The sequence below is a fragment of the Heptranchias perlo genome, chromosome 6 (genome assembly GCF_035084215.1).
Source record: "Heptranchias perlo isolate sHepPer1 chromosome 6, sHepPer1.hap1, whole genome shotgun sequence".
Taxonomy (NCBI): domain Eukaryota; kingdom Metazoa; phylum Chordata; class Chondrichthyes; order Hexanchiformes; family Hexanchidae; genus Heptranchias; species Heptranchias perlo.
The window spans coordinates 53,226,529-53,248,589 of record NC_090330.1 but is presented as its reverse complement, the minus strand read 5'-3'; the positions used below and the strand labels follow the sequence as shown (position 1 = coordinate 53,248,589).

Below are 22,061 nucleotides of genomic sequence, written 5' to 3'. Positions count from 1 at the left end.
TCACCATTTTCCAGAGTGCGTAGCCAACCATCGACAACAAAACTAGCCAGGAAACAAGTGGAGCGAAATGACATTTTGCAATCTTATGAAAATAAGATCAACTAAGTAAAGAGCTTGCAGCAAAAAACACCATCTCCGACTAAAACACATTTCCAGAATATAAGAAATTACTTACCAAGTTAGCCATATAAATCGTCAATAGGCCTCTCCTGCAAACCAAAAAAAAAACTGTTAATGAGGCATTCTTAAGCACCAGACATTTAGCAAATATTCATAGACAATACGACACTGTATTGGATGATTGCACTTGAAGAAAAGAAATAAAATGCTTTAAAGGGCTTTTTTTTTAAATAAAAGCCTTTAATTTTTGGATGGCACTGCATCATGAAGTGGGCACAACACTGGGTCATGACATTGGCAAGTTTCTAATCTGAATCACATCACTATGGAAAGGTGCTGAGCAGAGCCAAGGGCTTTCTAGTCAGGAAGGAGGAGGAAAAACAAATCAGAGGATCAGTCACCCAGGTAACTCTTGTGCACCTTTTAATGAAGAATTACATGGCAGTATTTGCATAGTAGTAGATGCAGCATCTCTTGGCCAGAGAATATGTGACAAATGAGAGGGGGGGGGGTGGAATGACTATACAAAATTAAAATTTAAACAGTACTAATTTTCATCCGTTTCCATAACCTTGCCTGGGTGAGTCTGTGACCTGATATATAACATAGTCAAAAGTGCTCTATATTCAGCCACTGTGATAGTGTGCGATAGTGATAAGGTGCAACTGTCCCTCATTCCCTTCAGGAAAACTTCAAGCCTCCATTCATCGCCTCTGTTCTTACAAAGATCAGATGTTTCAGTGGCATTCAGACATTAGCAAGCAAAACTCTGCCTCTCCATTAAGCTCGTGCACGTGGACACACACACACACCACAGCCTTTCCCCAGTTCAACAACAATGCAGATCCAGCAGTATAACTCAGACATGAGGTAGTAGCACAAAGGGTAGCTGCAATATGTCAGCAGCGTAAGTCTATGTACATTTGACTTATTCAAACAAAGCCAAAGTCACAAGGTCACTCGTTACCTTGCTGTTAAGTCAGACAACATCTCAACAAGATTCTACTTCTCTACTGTCAATTTTAATTTCCTGTGAGGGTTAAAACTAACATTGCATTTCATCTAAAGGCTGTTAAATTGATCATATGTTCATAGTTGACAACAATTCATGTTTTGCACAGTGAGTGACTTTGGAGTGCTGTTCGTCTGTCAGCAATTCCCTTTCAAAGTTTTTTTTTAAAAACAGCTTCCAGCATCCTGAACTATCTGCCCCAGAACACCCAAAAGCTTTTTCACTGACTTTTGCGCACGTGTGGAATTCAGAGTGCTTGTGCGACAAGACTGTGGTCCTGTGCTGCTTACGTCAGATAGTCCACGTAAGCTTCCTCAACACCTCTGGGCAGTGACTAGGGTAACTTATTCAGTTTTGAGCTTAACAGTTGTGTTTTGGGGTGGTTGTCTAGCAATTGTACACATTTTTTTAAATGGTCAGAAAAGGTCTGGGTTTTTGAGGTGTGCCTGTGAGATGCGTGAGTGAACCAGCCTCTCATTTACAATCAGTCATAGAGGAGTACTGTACAGTGCATGTGTGATTGGACCTGCCCAATCCTGGACAAAAAATAATTGTGGTGACATAGGTTGCTGCTGTTGCGTGTAATGCAATCACCACTTCTCACTCTTAAAATTTGAAAAAAAGAATCAATGTAAATCAAATCAACTTAATTCCAAATCCAATTGAAGTGTACCAGATCTGCCAAAAGCATATTTGCACCGATCCCCTGTACCTGATTACAAGAGTGCTCCTTTTAAGGAATGTGTAACAGAACCACATACTGGGGTTTAACAACCTTTCACCCAAGCAGAATAAACTCTCAGCTGTGGCACATCAAGGTGCTGAATCCCCCATGACCCTATTCAGCATTTGTGCCCAGCGAATTCCTTGTGCTGCTGGTCAAGGGCAATTGATGTAACTACAGTATAGGAAGCTTCTGTTACAAAATACCCGAACCAACCCCAACACATCGTCCGGCTGATCAGTAGACAGTTTCACTCTAAAGTATGCACTTAAATAGAGCAGACACAAACTGCCCAGCACTTAGTCAAGCACCAACATCAAGTGCTCTTAATTAAATTATTGATGAAGCCCCAAATTAGGCTCCACGTCACACCATTTCAGTAGGCCTGGCACAAATACATACATAAAAGAGAATAGTGGGGAAATGCCTGAGGAGCTGGGAGCACACACAGGCACGACTCAATAAGCCTTACTTATTAACACGGCATTGAAACTTTACTGAGTGAGCTAGATTCCAGTGTCTAATGGAGGGTTTTGGATGGCTTATCATAATTAATGACCAATCACATTTTGTAGAAAGGTAGCAATTGGAAGGCTGTTCGCATGTCAGTGGTAGCCCATCAAAATCCATTGTTTTTTTTAAAATGGCCTCCAGCATTCTGGGTTGATTTACCAGAGAATTTCCCAAAAGTGCAAATGCGTGGAATTCAGAGCATTTGTGTACCACACTTGTGATTCCCATGCTGGCCTACCTTGGACACGTCATATAACAATTACAAAACCCAACAAGGTTATTATCCTCATCATCCTTACTAGAGAAACTTAAAAGGCAAGAATGCCTTCCTAGTATTTTATGGCTACTAATATATACTAAAACCTTACTGAATAATAAAGCTGCAATACACTCCAACTACATTTCAATGATAGCGTCAGTTAAAAGTACTTATCCTAATTTCTGTTTAAAAAATAATTGTTCAGTTTTCACACTTTTTTTCTTATAATGCAGCACCTCCATCATTTATATTTTGCTGACAAAGACTGTCTTCTCAATCCCTTTGACACAAATCCCATTCAAATTTTTGCTACATAGGGGTCAGAGAGAGGTATCCTTTTATGAGGAAAAGTGCATGCTGCATTTGAATCGATTGTCATTTCTTTAACTAAGTGACACTGACTCCCTGCTGTGCAGGAAACAGCAGATGTATATGTTCCAGTGGCTCATGAGAGCAGCAATACCTACAGCCCAGCTAACCATAGAAAGGAGACCAATGAGCCTTAACAATATGCAAGGCTGAGAAAACAGCTCTAAACTCGAAACATAGTAGTGATAAGTAACACTACCGATTGAAAGAAAAAAAAGTCCATGAGCAAAATGAGTTGGTGCAATAGATAAATAAAGTATTTTAGTTCTACATTGTTTTTGGAGTGGTCAGCGTTTTGGAAGCTGTCAGCTTTTCCGAATTTTGTAGATTGGCATATATGAACGTAACATTAGAATTTCACACACTTCCTCAAAAACAAATATGTATATACTTGTCGGCACACTATACAAAGCTGGTTAAGAAATTTCAATTTGTTGAAGTACTTATTCACAGATGAACTTATAAACACAGACAGAACAGCTGGGTTAGATTAAATTCCCTTTATGGGCACATACAAGCCAAACAAAAATAGCTTAATGGATCAATTAACAAAACTTAATGACAACATGCAATGCAGAAAGTAAGAGTGTTCACTTTTATCAAACGCACAGTTATGAATCCAAGGCTGCTGTTATACCAGAAATAGCAGTCTGAAATCAGTATCTGTATTGTGTGCTGTGAGTTACATCATCAGCTGCAACTTGCATTGACTTCAGTGGCAGAGAATCCTGCTGTTTTGCATGCACAGGCAGAACTCCATTGGGGGTGAGGGGTGATTTTTTTTAAATGTTAGGGGTGCCATTCTGAGGGGATGCTGCACTGACACAGGTTCTATCTTTTGGAGCAGACATTAAACCAATCTGCCTTCTCAGGTGATGATAAAAGATTCTATGGCATTTTTCAAAGATCAGCAGGGTCAACAATGCCTCCTCAACCAACAGCAGCAAAAACAGATTAACTGTTCATACTGTTTGAAACCATGCCATGCACAAATTGACTACCACATTTGCTTACATAATAGTGACTGCACTTCGAAATAATCCATAAACTGTGAGGTGCTTTGGGACATTCTGAAGATGTAATAAGACGACATAGGAATGTAAAAGTTTAGTTCTTTCTTTCGAGGCAAGCATGGATAACAATGCCTACTTTCTCATTGTCTCAATGTCTTCTGCATTAAAAAAGTCCAACTAAATTTATATGGTTTCCAGGAGATCCAAAGGACCACTTGGGCACTCTTTAAACTTGGCACCTCACCGGGCAGGAGTTATACTACATCTGATGCAAAGCAATGTGAGAATGCCTCCTACAAATGTCTCACACTTCCTAGTTTCAGAGCACCCGAGAGTCAGCTCACTTCCTGATTCCTCAGTTAAATTGCCACTTTCAATTTGTAAAAAGTGGTTAGCTTACCACATGGAAAAGATCCTTTAAAGAAGAATAAGCCTGACATTAAAATGTTAGCACTTAATAAAATTATATTCAGAACTTTACTGCATAGTTTTACCTTCCATTTGTATGAACAGTAACAGAAATTGTTACCGATTTACACAAGTACTGAAAAAAAACGGAAGTACAGTAACCTATTGGAGATCTAGCTAGCAGAGCCAAGAATCATTTTGTTAATGTGAATGTTTAATATACCACCATACATAATTTATTTTCTTTATTGTGCAGCCAGGTATGAGCTAGACAAAAAATGGATCAAAATTCAATCCATTTTAAGCAATTTCAAATTTCCAGTAGGAATGGGAGGGAAATAATATCAGGAAGCATATGGTTTGCTGACCTTAACTTTACACTCCTAGTTCCTGCCAATCACAGAACCAGGAGCCAGAAGGAAATAGTAGAGGTTATTACTAAGTATGGTAGCACTTTTGGAAACAATGACTGACTCTACAGTAAAAGAAATTTTAACTCCAGCCTTTCCTGAATCTGGTAATCAGACAAATCCCTTACCACTAAAGGCATCTTGAACAACTTGGTTTGCAGGTCCTTAGGGAAACCTGAAATTTGCATTAAAACAAGATACCAACAGCAACCGACCTAAAATTAACTGCACCTTGTTCCTTTCCCGACATAAGGAGAAAAAGACCCCTTCAGATGAAATTATATTAGCCACGACTACGGAGGCTCTATGGTGTTAGAATCCTACCCAATGAATTTAACACCAGACCTGAATATTCTGCAAGTACCACCTCTGTCCCAACAAATCTATCCATTTAGACTCCTTGTTGAAGCAAACAGTCTTGCTTTGAAGGGATAACCTCCTAAATTTACGCACAAACCGGAAAACCACCAGAAATGTTGTCCGTCATGGGCCTTGCAGTACACTCTAGCTAATGGAGGGGTATTTGACTCACTCTCTCCCATAATCTTGAGTTACAGGTTGAGTAATTTTAACTTGTCACCAGGCAAAAAACAGACAATAGCAATTGGCTGCCCTTTTTACAATCTGTCCGATTTTCTTTTCCATAGACGATAAAAGTTAAAATTACCCATATGTTCAAAACTTTAGCTCTTTAAAGGGTCCTACTTGAACACTTATTGTCCTGAAAGATGAATAAAAGGATGACCTGAGTTCTCAAAAATAGGTTATGATCTATCTTAAAAGCCCTCCCAAAAGCTACCTAAGATATGAAAAAAGTTCATAAAGACTCTTGCTTTGACCCCATGAAGACTATTCAAACTCTACCAGTCTCCTTTGCTAACGGCAATAGAGACACACTTACAGAGTGAGTGCAAAATATGTTACGCCACCTACTTAATGGAAGCATTCATGATCAAAAAGCCACGACGTGACTACAGATTGAATAGTGGTGCCTGGGTGAAAACCAGTAAGTGGGGTAATAAGAAAACCATGAATGCTATACATGCAAAGCAGGTCAATTAGTATCTCAGTAGGGCAATGGAGGTCCAAAGAAATGTCTGAAGACGTTAATTGCCTGGGTAATATCATCTCTGCCAACACAGAAAAAACTGGGGGAAAAGACAATTGTCTGAAAATACAGTCAAAAGGACACACACCAAAATTCCACATCAAAGAAGGCATGACAGGGTTTGGAACCAAAATCACCTCCTAACAATACAGGTGGCTGACGTTGAGGCAGACACATGTCAGACACCAAAAATGACTACCCAATGTTGAGAAATAAAGTAATTGACACCTTGAACATCACTTGATATTCAAAACATTATTTTACCAAACTGAAAAAACTAAAATGCCAATTTCCTGAATGTCACAAGAGAGCCACAGAAACGTGTATGAAGTAAATAGTGGGGAAAAGAAATTATGCCTAGGCAGTGGATTTCATTCATTGGGCAGGTAGGACAACATCATGGGGTTATTGGCTCTTAGTCCTTCCAAATGGAGACCAAAACTTACAACTAGTGGCACGTAGAGGATGTGAAATAAATTTTAAAAATTCAGAGTGAAGAGTGCTCTGTAACAAAACTCTCTGAACAGAGATTAAAATTTAAGGTATTGGACTTATTAGTGCAGGTGGGGAGGGAAAGACACAGATCTGTACAGCATTTGAAGTTAAACCTAAAAAAAATTAACTTGAGGACAGTATAATGGAACAAATAGTACGTTATGTAATTTTATGTGTTTTCGTACATTACTCTACAATTTACAGCCATAGGTCTAGCCAGTGATCCCATGTGTTTTAACAAATAAAAGGTACAGTAAGCACTGCTTGCCTAATTATAAATTATACAATGAACAGTTTAACAGACACAGCTGGAACTAGGTATATGTGGTGAGCATTGTAAGGTGATTGTGCCAACTGCCAGCAGAAATTAAATGTGGTTACACTCCATTGGATGTAGTGACCAAGAACAAATGCTTTCCATTCCTTGTAAGAGTGAATCCAAGTACAAGTTTAAATGATATAAACAGTCATCTCAGAACTAAGTCCATTGTACAACAGATCTATAGGGTGTTTAACACCCTATTGGAAGAAGCACATAAAAGCCTGAATGGGAAAATATAAATGAAGGCACAAAGTTGGTGGTGCACTTTGAATGTTTACATTAAAATAAAGCATCCTGGTTCATTTTAAGCATGCCTATATTTCACAATTGTTAGATTTATAATCTAAAAAAGAAAAACAAAGTGACACTTGTATTTTCAACAGACCATAACGTCCCCAAAAGTTATCTCAACAGTCACTCTCCCACATCCAAACCCCCTAACCCAGTCCAAGGGCAAACTACCCACCTCCAGACTCAGTTCAAAAGGGACACTGCATTCCATCCAACTCACTTTTTCAGACACGCTGTTCTCCAATTCACCTCCTCCCCACTCAATAAAGCCTCTTCTCTCTTTCCAACCCAATTCATGCTGGCACTTTTTCTTCTCTTTCTCACCTTCTCCCCCCTCCCTCCATCTCTTGCCCTACCCAATCCTTCAGATAATGCTGGCACTCTCCTACCTCTCCTATTCCAAAGCACAGCTCCCAGCTTCTTCTCTCATCTGCGCCGCAAATGACCACTTCCAGTTTCTGTTTGCTTAATTTCTCCCTTCCCTTGCCTCTTCATTATCATTCATTTTTCTCCCTCTCCCCTTCACTGCTATCAATTCACCTCCCTTTCCGCTCCGACCCAAGTTCTGCTGCTGGAAGTGATTCTAACCACTATACTGTAGGTAGGAACTTTTGTTCCCACAAGAATTCCCACCTACAATATGCAAAGCCTGCAATCACTTTCATTAACAGTAAAACCAACAATGAAGAGAGGTCTGGGTCACTTCGCCCTGATTTTCTCAGCAAATGCTGACATCTGCATTGCACTGAAAAAACGTTAACTGTCAACATAAAATATTGACAGTTGGCATATGTGAAAAGTATGTTTAGGAAGTATGATAGGAACACAACAATGGTTGAAAAATATACATTAGAAAACCATTTAAGACAATGTTGGTGAGGCTACTATTGAAATTCATTCTGACCAAACCAAGATGGATAAAACAGCTACAAGGTCACTGTGGTAAAGGACAGATGTAAAGAAAATAAAAGGATAAGAAGGCATCTTTTAAGAAATACAAAAAGTACAATGGTCAAGAACATTGGAAATATTATGACAGCAAGGAAAAGCAGCGGTAAAAAAAAGAACTGGCATGTATAAAGCACGTCATAGCCAAATCAGTACAAAATAAGTCAGAGGAAGCCACGACCAAACTTTATAGGGCTCTGGTCAGACCACATCTTGAATACTGCCTCCAGTTCTAGTCACCAATACACATGGGAGACATTCAATTGCAGGAGGCAATGCAGAGAAGAGCCATGAAGCTGATTCTTAGGGTCTAAGGTTTGAGTTATGAGGAAAAACTGGAGAAACTTTGGCTTTTCAGCCACAAAAAGCATCTGAGATGTGATCTTATAGAGGTATACAAGACAGTGAAGGAATATTACTTTAAGAATTAAGGTGCTAGATTAGGACAAACAGACAGGCTCAAATGAGTAAAAAGTAAATTAGAAAATTTGACTTCACACAAAAAGAGTGAATGACATATAGATTTGACTGCCAGAAAGAATAGTGGAGGCAAAAACCCTGCAATCTTTTAAGAAATAATTGGATGCTCAAACAGTAGGACATTAAGATCTTGCTGTATGGTTGAATTAATAGGAGTCGAATGACCTTCCTCATCCGTAATTATCTTGTGATCTTAACACATCTGTCAGAAGCGTCCCAAAGCACTTCAAATACAAACTGTTTTTAAGTGCAAACTTGGCAGCCATTTTGTGTGCAGCAATGTCCCAATGGCAGCAATGAGATGAATGACCATTTAATGTATTTTTGGATATGTAAAAAAGATGAACCAAGAGAAAACAATGAATGTAGGTAGGATTCTGATTTCTATTGTTTTTTTTATCTAAATCATTTTCAGTGCTTGTTTTAGCCTTCAAAAGCTAGAATCAGCAGATGTTCAATGAGACAAATGATCTCCATTCTGAGCTGCAATTCCTACAATTATATGAGCAGCCAGTCAGGAACAGTCTACCTCTAAGAAGATCACTTAAAAAGCGAAAGCGGTAGCAAGCAGGTTGTTAAAGGAGCCATAAAAGCTCCTGTTAATTTGAATGTTTATGAATAATTAAACATGCTCTGGAATAAGGATACTAAACCTAATTAAAGGTACTGAATATAATGCATTGTGATTTAAATCATCACTGTTCTCTATTCTAACACAGAACCTTTATATTCACATTTGCAATTCTTTAACTGCTGTCCACAATGCTTTCCCTAATTGGTTGCACAATGTGTACATATTCTATTCTTAACACACAAAAAAAACTGGAGCAATGCAAACACTTGCTTAAATATCCAAATAATTGTGAAAGTAAATTTATACAATTTTTACTCCTGTATGCTATTTCATAAAGTGCATTTTGCAATTGTACTATCATTGACCAAATTTGGCATACAGCAAATTTAGAGCAACATTTAGAACATGATGCATCCTATCCTGCATGGACAAAACGAATAAAGCAAAACTTTAACTTATAAATTTAAAAAGAAAAAAAGTGTAATGATTAAGAACTATAGAAATAACTGAAACAGGCCATTCATCCCAACCAGTGTTGGTGTTTATTCTCCACGTACAGCATTACCAATTATTAATAGAGAATAGATTATTCAAAGATAAAATCAGAAGTCAAGTCTGAGTCCTTTGGCGATGAGACTGCAATATCCATCCATGATTTCTCAATTTTTACTTTTGAATTACTGATATTTAAAATCTTATGTCTGCACACACTTTCTATCTAAACTTTATCCATTATAAATTCCTATGTCCACTTTCAAAGGAAACTGCTCATGTAAACTTGTCACACAGTAATTATAACGTCCTGTCAGTGATGGTGTTGTCGCGATTCAAGTTTTGCATCCCCCGGCACCTCGGCCTGTACGGCAGAAAAAGTCCTCTGCTGCAAGCAACTCGACTGTTCTGTTTCCCAAAATACCCAAAGTCCTAAAAACTTAATTTCCTTATCTCAAATTTCAAGTAACGCTTTTGTGTCAACATTTTTGTCAACATTTGAAGTCAATATTTCAAATTAACATTTATAATGAGAATTCCCTATCTCTGTGTTAAGAATGGACTGTCACACTTCCTCTGTCCATCTTCCAGCAGCTTAGATTTTAGTACCGATACCAGTGAATCTCCTCCATCCTGCTGCAGCATCTTCTTTTGAATTCTCAACTTTTGAAACTACTTTTTGAACTTTGTGACTCATTTTTAAAATCATATTTACATGTGTCTCTTTCACCTTTTTACTTTCACTTTTATCTGGAACTCCAATCTTCACCCGACCCCAATCTTCAAGTACTATGGGCAACACTTCAGATTTACTAACATTACATATGAATTTTAACTGGTTCACCAAACATTTAACTGTCTATAGCTGAATAGATAACAAATCACAACATTATAACATCCAGCAGGCTACCAGCATACAAAGATTGCAATTAACCTTCAGCCACTTAGCTTGGAATCATTGATGAAGTCGCTGAATCATTTTCTGCCTTAAGGACAGGTGTGCTCTTCCAAATTCTCTCTTCTGCTGCCCAGTAGATGTAACTGATTTTCATAAGGAAACAAGCAGCACCTGTTAGCAGTCATCCCCTTCTTTCTCTGAGTGAGTGATGCTACATCTGGGGTTTCCACGTACACTAGATGGATGGTGGGGGATTACAAAGCAAGAGTCTAAATATGGGTGTTCAACAAAATTTACTCATTAGCTGAATCCCAAGATTAAATACTGATTTTAAAATCTCCACAAACCTGGGACTGTGGGTGCCTATGCAGGCACACTCACACCGGCTAGCCAGAAGCAGAGGTGCCACATTCTGGGATGAGAGTCCCTCCACCTAATTTGAACATGATGTGGAGATGCCGGTAATGGACTGGGGTTGACAACTGGTTCATACTCCTGTGACTCGGCCAACGTTGTCTACCTCATACGTTGCAGGAAAGGATGCCCCAGAGCATGGTACATTGGCGAGACCATGCAGATGCTGCGACAACGGATGAACGGACACCGCGCAACAATCGCCAGACAGGAGGGTTCCCTCCCAGTCAGGGAACATTTCAGCAGTCAAGGACATTCAGCCACTGACCTTCGGGTAAGCATACTCCAAGGCGGCCTTCGAGACACTCGACAACGCAAAATCGTCGAGCAGAAATTGATAGCCAAGTTCTGCACCCATGAGGACGGCCTCAACCGGGATCTTGGGTTCATGTCACGCTACACGTAACCCCACCAGCGAACAAATGTTATCTGTTTTTAATATAACGGGTCATTTGCTGTCTTTTCTGTTTCTGCCTCTCTCTCTCTGTTTTTTTTTGGTGGTTTGTATATTCGGTGGACTTGTAGGTAACACCTCTCTGTCTGCACACTGTGATTGCCTTGGCAACGGGCAGTTGGAAAGACTGTCTGCAATCACCAGGTATTGTTCTGTGATTTATAAATGCGAAGGGTTTGAGGATTTCATTTCCACAACATTCACCTGAGGAAGGAGGAAGCCTCCGAAAGCTTGTGAATTTCAAATAAAATTGTTGGACTATAACTAATTTGAACAGGCTGTGGCCACAGCCAAAGTTTATCTGGAGAGCTCTGCCTGTAGTACACTTAGCTGGGGATCGCAAAAGCCAGCGATAGAGATCTTGAAGGGCTGCAGCTCACCATAAAAAGGAAAGTTGGGGTGGTTTCAAAAAAGTGCACCAGTTGTTCACAACAGCACAGAGGAGATAGGTTTGCAACATTGCTCCCTTTGATGCTCAACGGAGATCCTGCTGTAGCACATGCACCAAAAGAGTGTGGCTCCACATGGGGCTGAAGCTTACCCTCTAATAAAAGCACAGGTGCCAACTGCATGAAGGGAGACTGCCAACTGACTCAATGCGTTGCCTGAAAGGGTGGTGGAAGCAGATTCAATTGTGGCTTTCAAAAAGGAATTGGATAAATACTTGAAGGGAAAAAAATTTGCAGGGCTATGGGGAAAGAGCGGGAGAATGGGACTAACTGGATTGCTCTTACAAAGAGCCGACATAGAGCCGATGGAGCCGAATGGCCTCCTCCTGTGCTGTAACCATTCTATGATTCTAATAGTCACCCATGTTCCTCATACCGGATACCCACGTGGATACCACGAGACATTGTGCGCTCAATAGAATCCTGCCACCGAATGAATGCTGTGCATCCATTCCAGCTGATGCCTCCTTTCTGCAGGAAAAGTCATGGAAGTGTTGCCCCTTGCAAAAATGGTGATTATCACTTGTTGGATAATGTGTGCATAACAGAGTGCTTTATATGTCAGTTTCTCCTGGGATGGCTTAGAAACTTTATGCTGTAGTTACCTTCATCTCCATTGGAAAAGCCATCCCTGATCCAGATGTTGTCTGCAGGCTATAGTACAGCAGATAGCATAATGCTTTGGCAGCCTGAACTGTAAAGCAAAAGCAGTGAAGCAAAAGCAGGTCCAGATACATGCAGAGGGGTCAATGCCAAACAATGTCAGGGGTCGTTACATCTGCATGTGTGGGTCTCTCACAAGCTCTTCCTCTATATCGCAATTACGTAACAAGTTCAGAACTGGCACAGAAATACCCATGCTCAATGCCATTTAAAGTTCAACATCAAATCCAGCAGCAAGCAAAAACAATGGAATATTGACAGTGGCAAATTATTTAATAATAGAGGACTACCCAGCAGAACAACTAATGCATGCAGTAAAATGCAGCAATGGCTAAAAAAAAAACTTCATGAAAAATCTACTTTCTACCCTTAAGAAGCAAGTCCCAGGATTCTCACGCACCCAAATATCATGGTTGAGACTTGCACTATGAGCGGAGCAACGCCCAAAGAAATAGGACCTTTTCAGAGCAATTAATTTATACGAAACCCATTCATGTTAGTAGCAGGGCTTGATTCTTTGCCCCTAAATCACCAGTCCGAAAATCAGATACCCCGCGAATAGGTTGGCCGCCTGATTTTCCAACCTCACACTGCCGACAAGCCTCGAAAAAAAATGTCCCCAGATTTTTTTTTAAATTTATGGGTTTTTTTAAACTGCTGTTTCTTTTGATTGCACAGGCTCGAGCCATGATGCAAAGCTTTAGAGAATACAGGACTTCATAGGAAACTGGGCTATTTTAGATGGCTAATTACAGAAGCATTTCTACCTTCCATATAAAGGCATTATATTTACTGACCATAGAATTTCTTAGTGATTAGACTTATTGAGGTGTAATCAGTTAAAGTAATAATGTTATAATTGTTAATTCTACAGTATGATCATCACACATGAGCACTGGCTATTGCCTTCGACATTGAGTGGGCCTGTCAGTACCAAAAAATGGCTCAAAATTAAATATCCTTCACCCTTAGGCTTATAACATATTTAGCAGTAATTATTGAGTAATTGCAAAGCAGTAATTGTAATCTTCGAGCTTACGCAATTTATGATGTTATTTGAACCTCTTGATTAGATTATTTTGGTGTAATTGTCTCCCAGGTATCATGACTCTCTAGATTGCTGTGTGTGGAGTATATATTGGTCGACTCAGTACAAGCTGAATTGGCCTATGCCTTAGGCTTACTGTTTCCACAAGTTTTGTTTGCATTGTCATAATAGTCAATTGTAACCAATTCATATTTTAAATTCTTTATAAATGCTAATCCAGATTGATTTTTTTTTAAATCAAGTTGTGTTGACAGTACTAGTTTCAGGTCAGTCTTAAATTCTCAAGTACAGCAGTGCTGGTCACTCTGGTAAGTGGTCTGAGCACTTTACATTCAGGAGTGTGCCCATACTGCCCCATATCAAATTACAGAATAGCATAACCCAGGGATTTAACAGCAAAAAAAACCCTTGTGATCCAAGCGGGATATCATGTCTTACACATATTCCCTCACAGGTGCTTCTCCAATTTTTTGATGGCCAACTGCAACATTTGGCGAGGTGAAGTTAGATATAAATTAAACTGCTTGATTTCAGACTCTAAGTGAACATAAAGTCAAAGCAAATTCCACTTACCTAACTACCCTCCTCAAAAAAAAGCAAACAATAAACCAGTTCCTTTCATGATCTGACTTGCTTTTGGCATACTTCTTTTTTCTCGGCAACTTCTAACAGAACCTGATTACCTTGGACCAAAACAGTTTCACACAGTCCTTTATTCAAAGCCCGACTGTCCTGCCACGGTTTTTCCTTCTTTGCTGTTAATTCTGATCCCAGGGAGCAGAGGGGCAGTGTCTCGGATACCTTCCCCTGCAACGATTCACTAACAGGACTGACGACCAAGCCGTCTCTCCCCCTCTCCCAGAAGTACATTCTCTGCAGACACCTCATGCTGTGCCCACATGAACAAAATCATTGTTGCCACGATAGGTGTGGATTTGTTGGCCATCTGGGACAAGATGACAAATTACTTAACATTTTCGGTCATCCTGACTAACGGACCTGGAATAAGAAAACAGACTCTTGTTGTATCAGTTTACAATAGATAAACTTGTGATATTTCTCAAACTGGCCGGTCTGGCTTTAATACATATGGTCAATGCCTGAAACTTATAGCCTTTCTTTTTAATCAATACCTGAAACCAATGCTCTTTCTTTTTAAATCTGTACGAATTCACTTTGTTTTAAAACACAACCCTTAAACATAACTCAATCCTAAAATCCTTTCCGTGAAGGAAAAAAAATCCAAAAAATGCCAAAACCTGACAGTCGAGTTCATTGATGTCTCCTTGGGCCTACCTTGGGCATTTACAAGAAAATCAAACTTTAATAGGGTACATAGATAAAAGGATGCATTGTGATAGAAATCACTTTTCAACACAAACTCTGACTCTAAAGAGACAAGACTATTTGCTCTTTTAGCCATGTACTTTAGATATAGGCTCTCTTACAGCCAGAATAAGTACAATCAACCCTTTAAAAAGTCTGAGCTGTGCAAAACTATGTTGAACGTTTTCAAAGTTATCTTAATGAATACTCCTAAAATACAAGATAATTTGTAGGTGAAAGAATGGAGCTTTCGTATGGTTGGGTTATCTTGCATTAAAATCCTTGCAAAACCAGTAACCCTATCTGTAAGCATGGATGTATGCAATTCCATCACTATATCACCATAAATATTTTAAACACATGTAAAGAAAAATTCTGCAGGATTCTGGGGAAAATATTGAACAGCAGCAGAAAGAGCATCTCTGCAACATAAACAGTCTCCCTGTGGCTAAAAAGTCAGTTTACTGCCAGTTGCTCCAAGATCATAGTCTACATGCAAAACTCCCTAAAGTGACCACACAAACTCTTTCATTACAGCAGAATTTCAATGCAACTATGAAATCAAAACAGAAAATGCTGGAAATACACGGCGTCTGTGGAGAAAATAGACAAGTTTGTGTTTTGGATGCATATCCTTCAGAACTGAAATAGGTGGAAAGAGATACTAACGTCATTAGAAAAAAGGGGGGGATAAATATCATTTAGTGAGGAAGCTTCAGTGGAATGATGTTATAAATCATACTACTAACAGATCTGTATCAATTAGTGTTAATTGTATTCAGGTGGTGGGGTTCAATCCTTTTTATAGGTGTGTGTGTGTGTGTGTGTGTGTGTGTGTGTGTTTGTTTGTTTTCGCTCTGTGAATAAAGGCTTGGAAGCAACCAAAGACCAGGCTCCAGCATTCTATTCTTCACCATATGGCTATCCAATTCTAACAACAGATCATCTCAGTAAAATAATAGACAGAAGCATTAAGACATTAAAGAAACAAAGGATGCGTGAATAGCTAAGGAAACTAAAAGCTTAGAGAAAGGGGAGATGGGAGAAATGGAAATCATTAAAAAAAACCTGGCGGATCAAGAATGAAATTTACAGGTTGAAAATGAGGAATTAGCTAAAGTCTCAATTTACTCAAGTCAGTATTCAGATCAAAGGGTGTTTAGGAAAAAGATAACATTTCACTCCTGAGGCTTGCATTGAGCTTCGTTGGAACAGTGTACCAAGCCAAGTGTGAATGGGAGAGGAAGTTAAAGGGGCGAGCCACAGGTAGCTCAGGCAGAATATTACACGAAGCGGTCACTTAATTTGCATTTAGTTTCCCCAACCTAGAGCAGATCACATCATTAGCAGTGAATACAGTATACTAGATTAAAGGAAGTACACGTAAATTGCTCTCACATGGCAGGAATGTTTGTGGAGCTGGAGGTGAATGGGCAAGTGTTGCATCCGCTGTATTTGCATAGGAAGATGCAGGTGAAAGAAGTTGGAGTGATGGAAAAGTGTGTCTAGGTTTCACGGAGAGAACGGTCCCTCCAAAAAGCGGAGAGAGGGCGATCCATTTGCTGGTGGGATCACGTTGCATAAGGCATAAATGGTGGAAGATGATCTGGCGAATGCAGAGGCCGCTGGGGTCAAAGGTGAAGAACACGGGGACTATTGCGAGAAGATGGAGAGGGGGTCAAGAAAATGTGTTGGACCTGGTCAAGGCCCCAGTTGAGTGCTGCAGAAGGGAAGCGTCAGCTGAAGAAAAAAAAGGACACTTCAGAAGCTCTAGTCTGGAAGGCAGAGTTATCAATGCAGATGCAGTGGAGATAGTGAAACTGGGAGAAAGGGATGAAGTCTTTACAGAAAGCAGGATGGGAAGTAGCATACTCCAGGTAGTTGTGGGAATCGGTGGGCTTGTAATAGATGTCAGTAGAAAGCTCATCACTGGAGATAAAGAGAGAAATGTCCAGGCAGGGAAGGAAGGAGTAAAGACGGATCATACAAACATGAGGGAATTGGTGGAAATTGGAAATATGATTATTCAAATTCTCAAGATCAGAGTGAGACCAAGAAGCAGAACTCACAGTGTCATCAATGAAATGGAAGAGGAAGTCTGGGAGACTGGGTCAAAGAATGCTCAAAATAACCTACAAAAAGGCAGGCAAAGCTGGGAATGCAATTATAATCAACTAAAAGTTGCAATGGACTATTATTACATGCATCAGGCCTGGATATAGATTATCAAAAATATTAAATGGAGCAGGAAGAGCTAAACCAGGCCCAGTAGTAAATCAGGGCCTCGGTGGAACTTCAGCAAACATACTCATATCAGGTTTATAAGTGGAAACTAATCATTTGATTTATTTTCCATATTTTGCAATACTGCAGACATTTGTTTATATCCACCATCTGGCTGCCACATACTGATTAACTGATTTGTCCAGACACTAATCAGCCATCTAAGTGTTATCAGTTTAAATAGTTATTGTAACAGCCATCAAAAATCTTTTTAAAAATAAAAAAGGCAGTAGGTGAACAACGCAATGTCCATTTTATAAAAAATACTGTTGATGGCTGTTATAAAAAAAATATGGCACACAAATAATCTCATTATTTTAAAATTGGACAAGAAATTGTCCATTTAAAAAAACAATTTTATAATCATATAGCCAATTATATAATCAGAGCTCAACTGACCGCCTCAGTGAACTGAAGTAGCAGCTATTCTTTTTCAATTAACCTTTTTGAAAAATATATAGGAGTAGCATAATATCAGTTGCAGAAAGAGTGCTATAGAAAACAGCTTGCATTATTCCTCCAATATCCCTAAATTAGATTAATCTTTCACTTTTACCCACATAGCAAAATGCATCAAAAAAAATAGAAAAGTGACAAAAGAACGCGTGATGCATTTCAATCCAACACATTCTTTTACCTTTCATCTTCTTTCAACACTTATTCTTGAATTAAAAGTAAAAAAAGTTACATTTATTCGACAACCCCCACTTGACATTCCACTTGACACAGTAGGTAAGCTTCAGTTCAGCCACTTCCTTTTCTGTGACTTTATATGCACAACAAAAGCAATTCACAACTACTCAGAAAATAACTAAATATCACCACCGCTCTACTGCTGCATTACGACAAACACGATTTTTAAGCTCAACACTCTAAAGCATTCCCAGGCAGACCAATGATTTTTTGATGACCAGCAATGAAATGATAGATCCAGTAGGCGATCCCCTAGAACTAGTCAAAATATTATCGCTAGCTGTTATAAAAATTTGAGAATTACAAGATCAAGTTTCTCAGCATAAAAGGTTGATACTCTGGTGAACCAAATGTACATTAAAAACCTATACCATTTATTTTTGATAAACACTAAAATTGAATTGAGAAAACCTTCAAAATATTGAAAACGTGCATGATCAGATAGAAAGCTGTTTTCACCACCGCAGTGGGTGATACAACTATCATTATTTATTTGAAAAGAAAATGAAGCCATTCAAAAAAGAAATAAAAGAAATGAAAGAACAAATTTGCATTTATATAGTCCATTTCACATTCTCAGGATGTTCCAAAGCGCTTCACATCCAATGAATTATTTTGAAATGTAGTCACTATTATGCAGGCAAATGCAGCAGCCAATTTGCACACAGCAAGGTCCCACAAACAACAATGACTGAAATAATCATCTGGCGATGATGGTTGAGGGATAAATGTTGTAACACCAAGTTAACTCCCCTGCTTTTCCTCAAATGGTGCCATGGGATCTTTTACAGCCACCTTAACAGGCAGTTGAGGCCTTGGTTCAATGTCTCATACAAAAGATGGTATCAACAATGCGATACTCCCTCAGTACCATATTGAAGCTTCAACCTACATTTTGCGATCAAGTGACTGGAATGGAATTTCAACCCACTATCTTCTGACTTAGAGGCAATAGTGTTACCACTGAGCCAAACTGGACCTACTTAGCTTTCAAAATATGCATATCCCTTTTCTTTCTCACAATGTCCAAAAAGAATTTAAAACATACACCAAACCATAAAAATGTCTCCATTTATTTTACTATTTAAAGTAAAATAATACTCTTAAAAACAAAATCTACACAACTCACTAAGAATGAAAGTCCTTGCCATGGCACACCGCATAAAATAGATCTTAGAGGATCACAAAAGCAACAGGTGAAAACTGAAAACCATAATAAAACTGAACAGGCTTCATTCAGTGACGGCAAAAAAAATCCACGTCAGTACATTGAAGTATCATGAAAGACCAACTAAATAAAGATTTTCACAAACAAAGGCAAGGCAGCACCCATACCACTCTGGAAAGTTAATAACTTACCTGCACTAGTAGTTAGCTACTGACCAAGAATAACATGCTCAAAGATTAATGAACCACAAATCGGCACATTGAAGGAGGAATCATGGTTTACAATAGCTGCAACATACACTGACTGGCATTTTTCATTATGAAGAAAATAAAAGCTACATGACAAATACTATTTTTAATTAGACTGCCCAATTTGCTTACACAATATGGACATTTTTTTTAAATTCTGTATTTTGTTAATAAGGAAATTTTGGTAATGACAGTGGGTTTATGAGTGAAGGTATATTTTTTACATGCACGCATGTGCAGATGAGAATTAGTCCTGATCTGCATAACCAATGCAATTACCTCTAAAGATTACGTTGTTCAAAATGAAATATAAATTCACTTAAAAATTTGATATTTTACTTGTACAAAACTGTTACATTAAACCTTTCCTACACATCTGGAACTATAATCTAATTACAGGCCTGGAGACCTAAATTCAGACAGCTCCCAAAATCCCAGAGCACTTGTAACCAAAATATTTGCAACAATTGCCAACTAAAATTATTCTGTGCAATTAAAACCACACTGCTCCTCATGGCCTCGCAGAAAACAAAGACTCAGTGAAGAAATCTCAGGTACAAACCTACATCTCATCACTTGTGCTTTATGGTTGTACAATAATGCACTAGGCAACTTTGTTTAGCCACTTAATTCTAATTTGGAATAAAAACAAATTAATTGGCCATTTTTATTCAAATATTTGATATATCAAATGTAAGTGAAATTTCAGAATGATGTGGGATGTGTGCAGCAATATTCATTAAATGGTATTTCTTTTTTCAAAACTGCTTTGACTTTAGCACAACATTGCAATGCGCCAATCAATAATATATTGCTGCTGGAGTCAAGATCTGCTTTGGACCCTCTAGACAGCATGAGGCTAAGAAGTTGCAATAACATCCCATTGCATAGACTTCAGGCAGGATCCCAGGACAGCAAAAACAGGAAACAATTTCTTTACACTGTCAAATAATGGCAATAATAAGGTACAAACCTAAAAATATATGGTTGATGGTTAACTATCAGAGAACACACCCTTTAACAACTGACAAGGCATTGAGCTGTGGATGGATTTCTTACAAGGCCTAGCTACATGTTCAGATTAAGAGCTCTGAAATAACAAACCTGCTGTAGCTGCTGTTTAATTTACAGTTAATCTCTTAGGCCCATTGATTTCCAACAGACAGCTGGCCCCCAGCAGTGAAGTCACTGGTACAAAAGTTCATGTGCCAGCAATGAGAGCAGAGTACTAAAGAATGGCCTTGTATGCAGAGCATGTACTAATCAAATACAACAACTATAAAATTAATACCACCATACTTTTATTTGGGAAAAACACTTAAAATACAAAATGATGTTGAAATACAGCCTTTTTCTTCCAAATTTACTTAGTGGTTCAAAATCTGATTAAAGCACTCAGGCCTTGAAATTACAACATTTACTTTAAATTTGTTAACTCCATAAAAATACTGAAGGAAATACTGACATTTTTTTTTCAAGTGTAAGCTAGTATACTATGCTGTAATTTCAAAGTCTGTATGTTATCAGGAATTTCTTCCAGGAGTTTTTGGACAACTTCTAGGTACTTATGGTTAAACAGAAATTACTCTAACTAGGTTAGGGAATAGTCTTCAGGTGTTAAAAAAAATTAGAATTAATTTTGAATCATCCAACTGTTATGTTGTTCAGCAATGAAAACAAGGTTTTCTTGAAAAATATTCCAGTGAAGATGTAGCAGTTCAAGGAGGAATTTGTCATTTGTAAGTAAACAACTGAAGACTCTAGGCATTTACTTCTCTTTTCCCTTTCCCCACGCCTTAGCATTGGATACATTGTCAGACTGAGATGAACAAATAATCCATTTACAGGTGCACAAGGGAGTTCTGCATTCTCTTTGACTTTCCTTCCCTCCCTTGAAGAAAAGTCCTTCTAGTACCCATAATAATGATTCTATATAATTTTGCATCACTTCATTTTATTATTCAATAGAACAGTATGCAGAACTAAAACCCAAACAGCTGCTGATGGATTTTGATTTAGCAAATTTTCAGGCAGATGTTACGCATCATATAGACTGTTGACAACTCAAAAGCAAAAAATGTATTGTATTAGTTGTTTTGCAGAATAATTGCTCCAAGTTAATTTTGAGCTTGTATTCCCTGATTTTAAAAAGGAGCACAGCATGCAATGCACAACCTATCAAAAGAGAACATGGAAAACATACAGCAAACTCATGCTTTTATACACTTAAACAGTCATGCCATGACGGCAATCTGTGCTTTTCCAGCTGGCTGTTTTCTCAGCATTTCCTAAAGGCCTGCAGTAGCATTTACTACCAGTGTGATTGGAACAAGATCCCAATTATTTAGCTTGTCATAATACTAAGCTTTTTTGCTCTGATAACTTTTAGAACTTTGCAGTAAATCATGTTGCACATTGGAAACTGAAAATCTCATGACACAAGTTATCAACTTTCACAGCAAACTGCTAAAGTATGGGAACAATCAGTTGGCACTAATTCATACAAGAATACAAGTATTGCAATCAAAACAGTTTGATTTCCTAACCTTTCTAAAATCTGGTGGATATCATATTTTCTAGTTGTTGAACCATTAACAGATACTAATGAAGGAAACCTGAAAGTTCAACATAACCCTGTTGTGGGAAAAAATCACCACTCGGAGTCAGACTTAAAGATTCAACATTCCACGCTAACAACCCTGATAGCCTTTGAAATTGATAAAATTAGTTGTATGGTAAAAGTAATTAAAACACTACATTTTACTTTTTAGTATCCAGATGCTACTTCTGATGCTTTTTTGTCCCTGCAAAATTGCAAAAGGTATTCAAAATATTTGAACTATTTCACAGCTAACTAACTTTCCCTTTCTGAACTTGGC

General features: G+C 38.4%; 1 protein-coding gene across 1 annotated transcript in view; it reads right to left on the bottom strand.

The window, feature by feature from the left end:
* Window positions 1-22,061, bottom strand: part of tmem135 (transmembrane protein 135) — a 362,855-nt gene that overhangs the window by 299,035 nt on the left and 41,759 nt on the right. Inside the window, exon 4 of the mRNA XM_067986325.1 lies at window positions 176-209. Coding sequence (XP_067842426.1) covers window positions 176-209 — 34 coding nt within the window. The remainder of the gene's footprint in view (window positions 1-175; window positions 210-22,061) is intronic.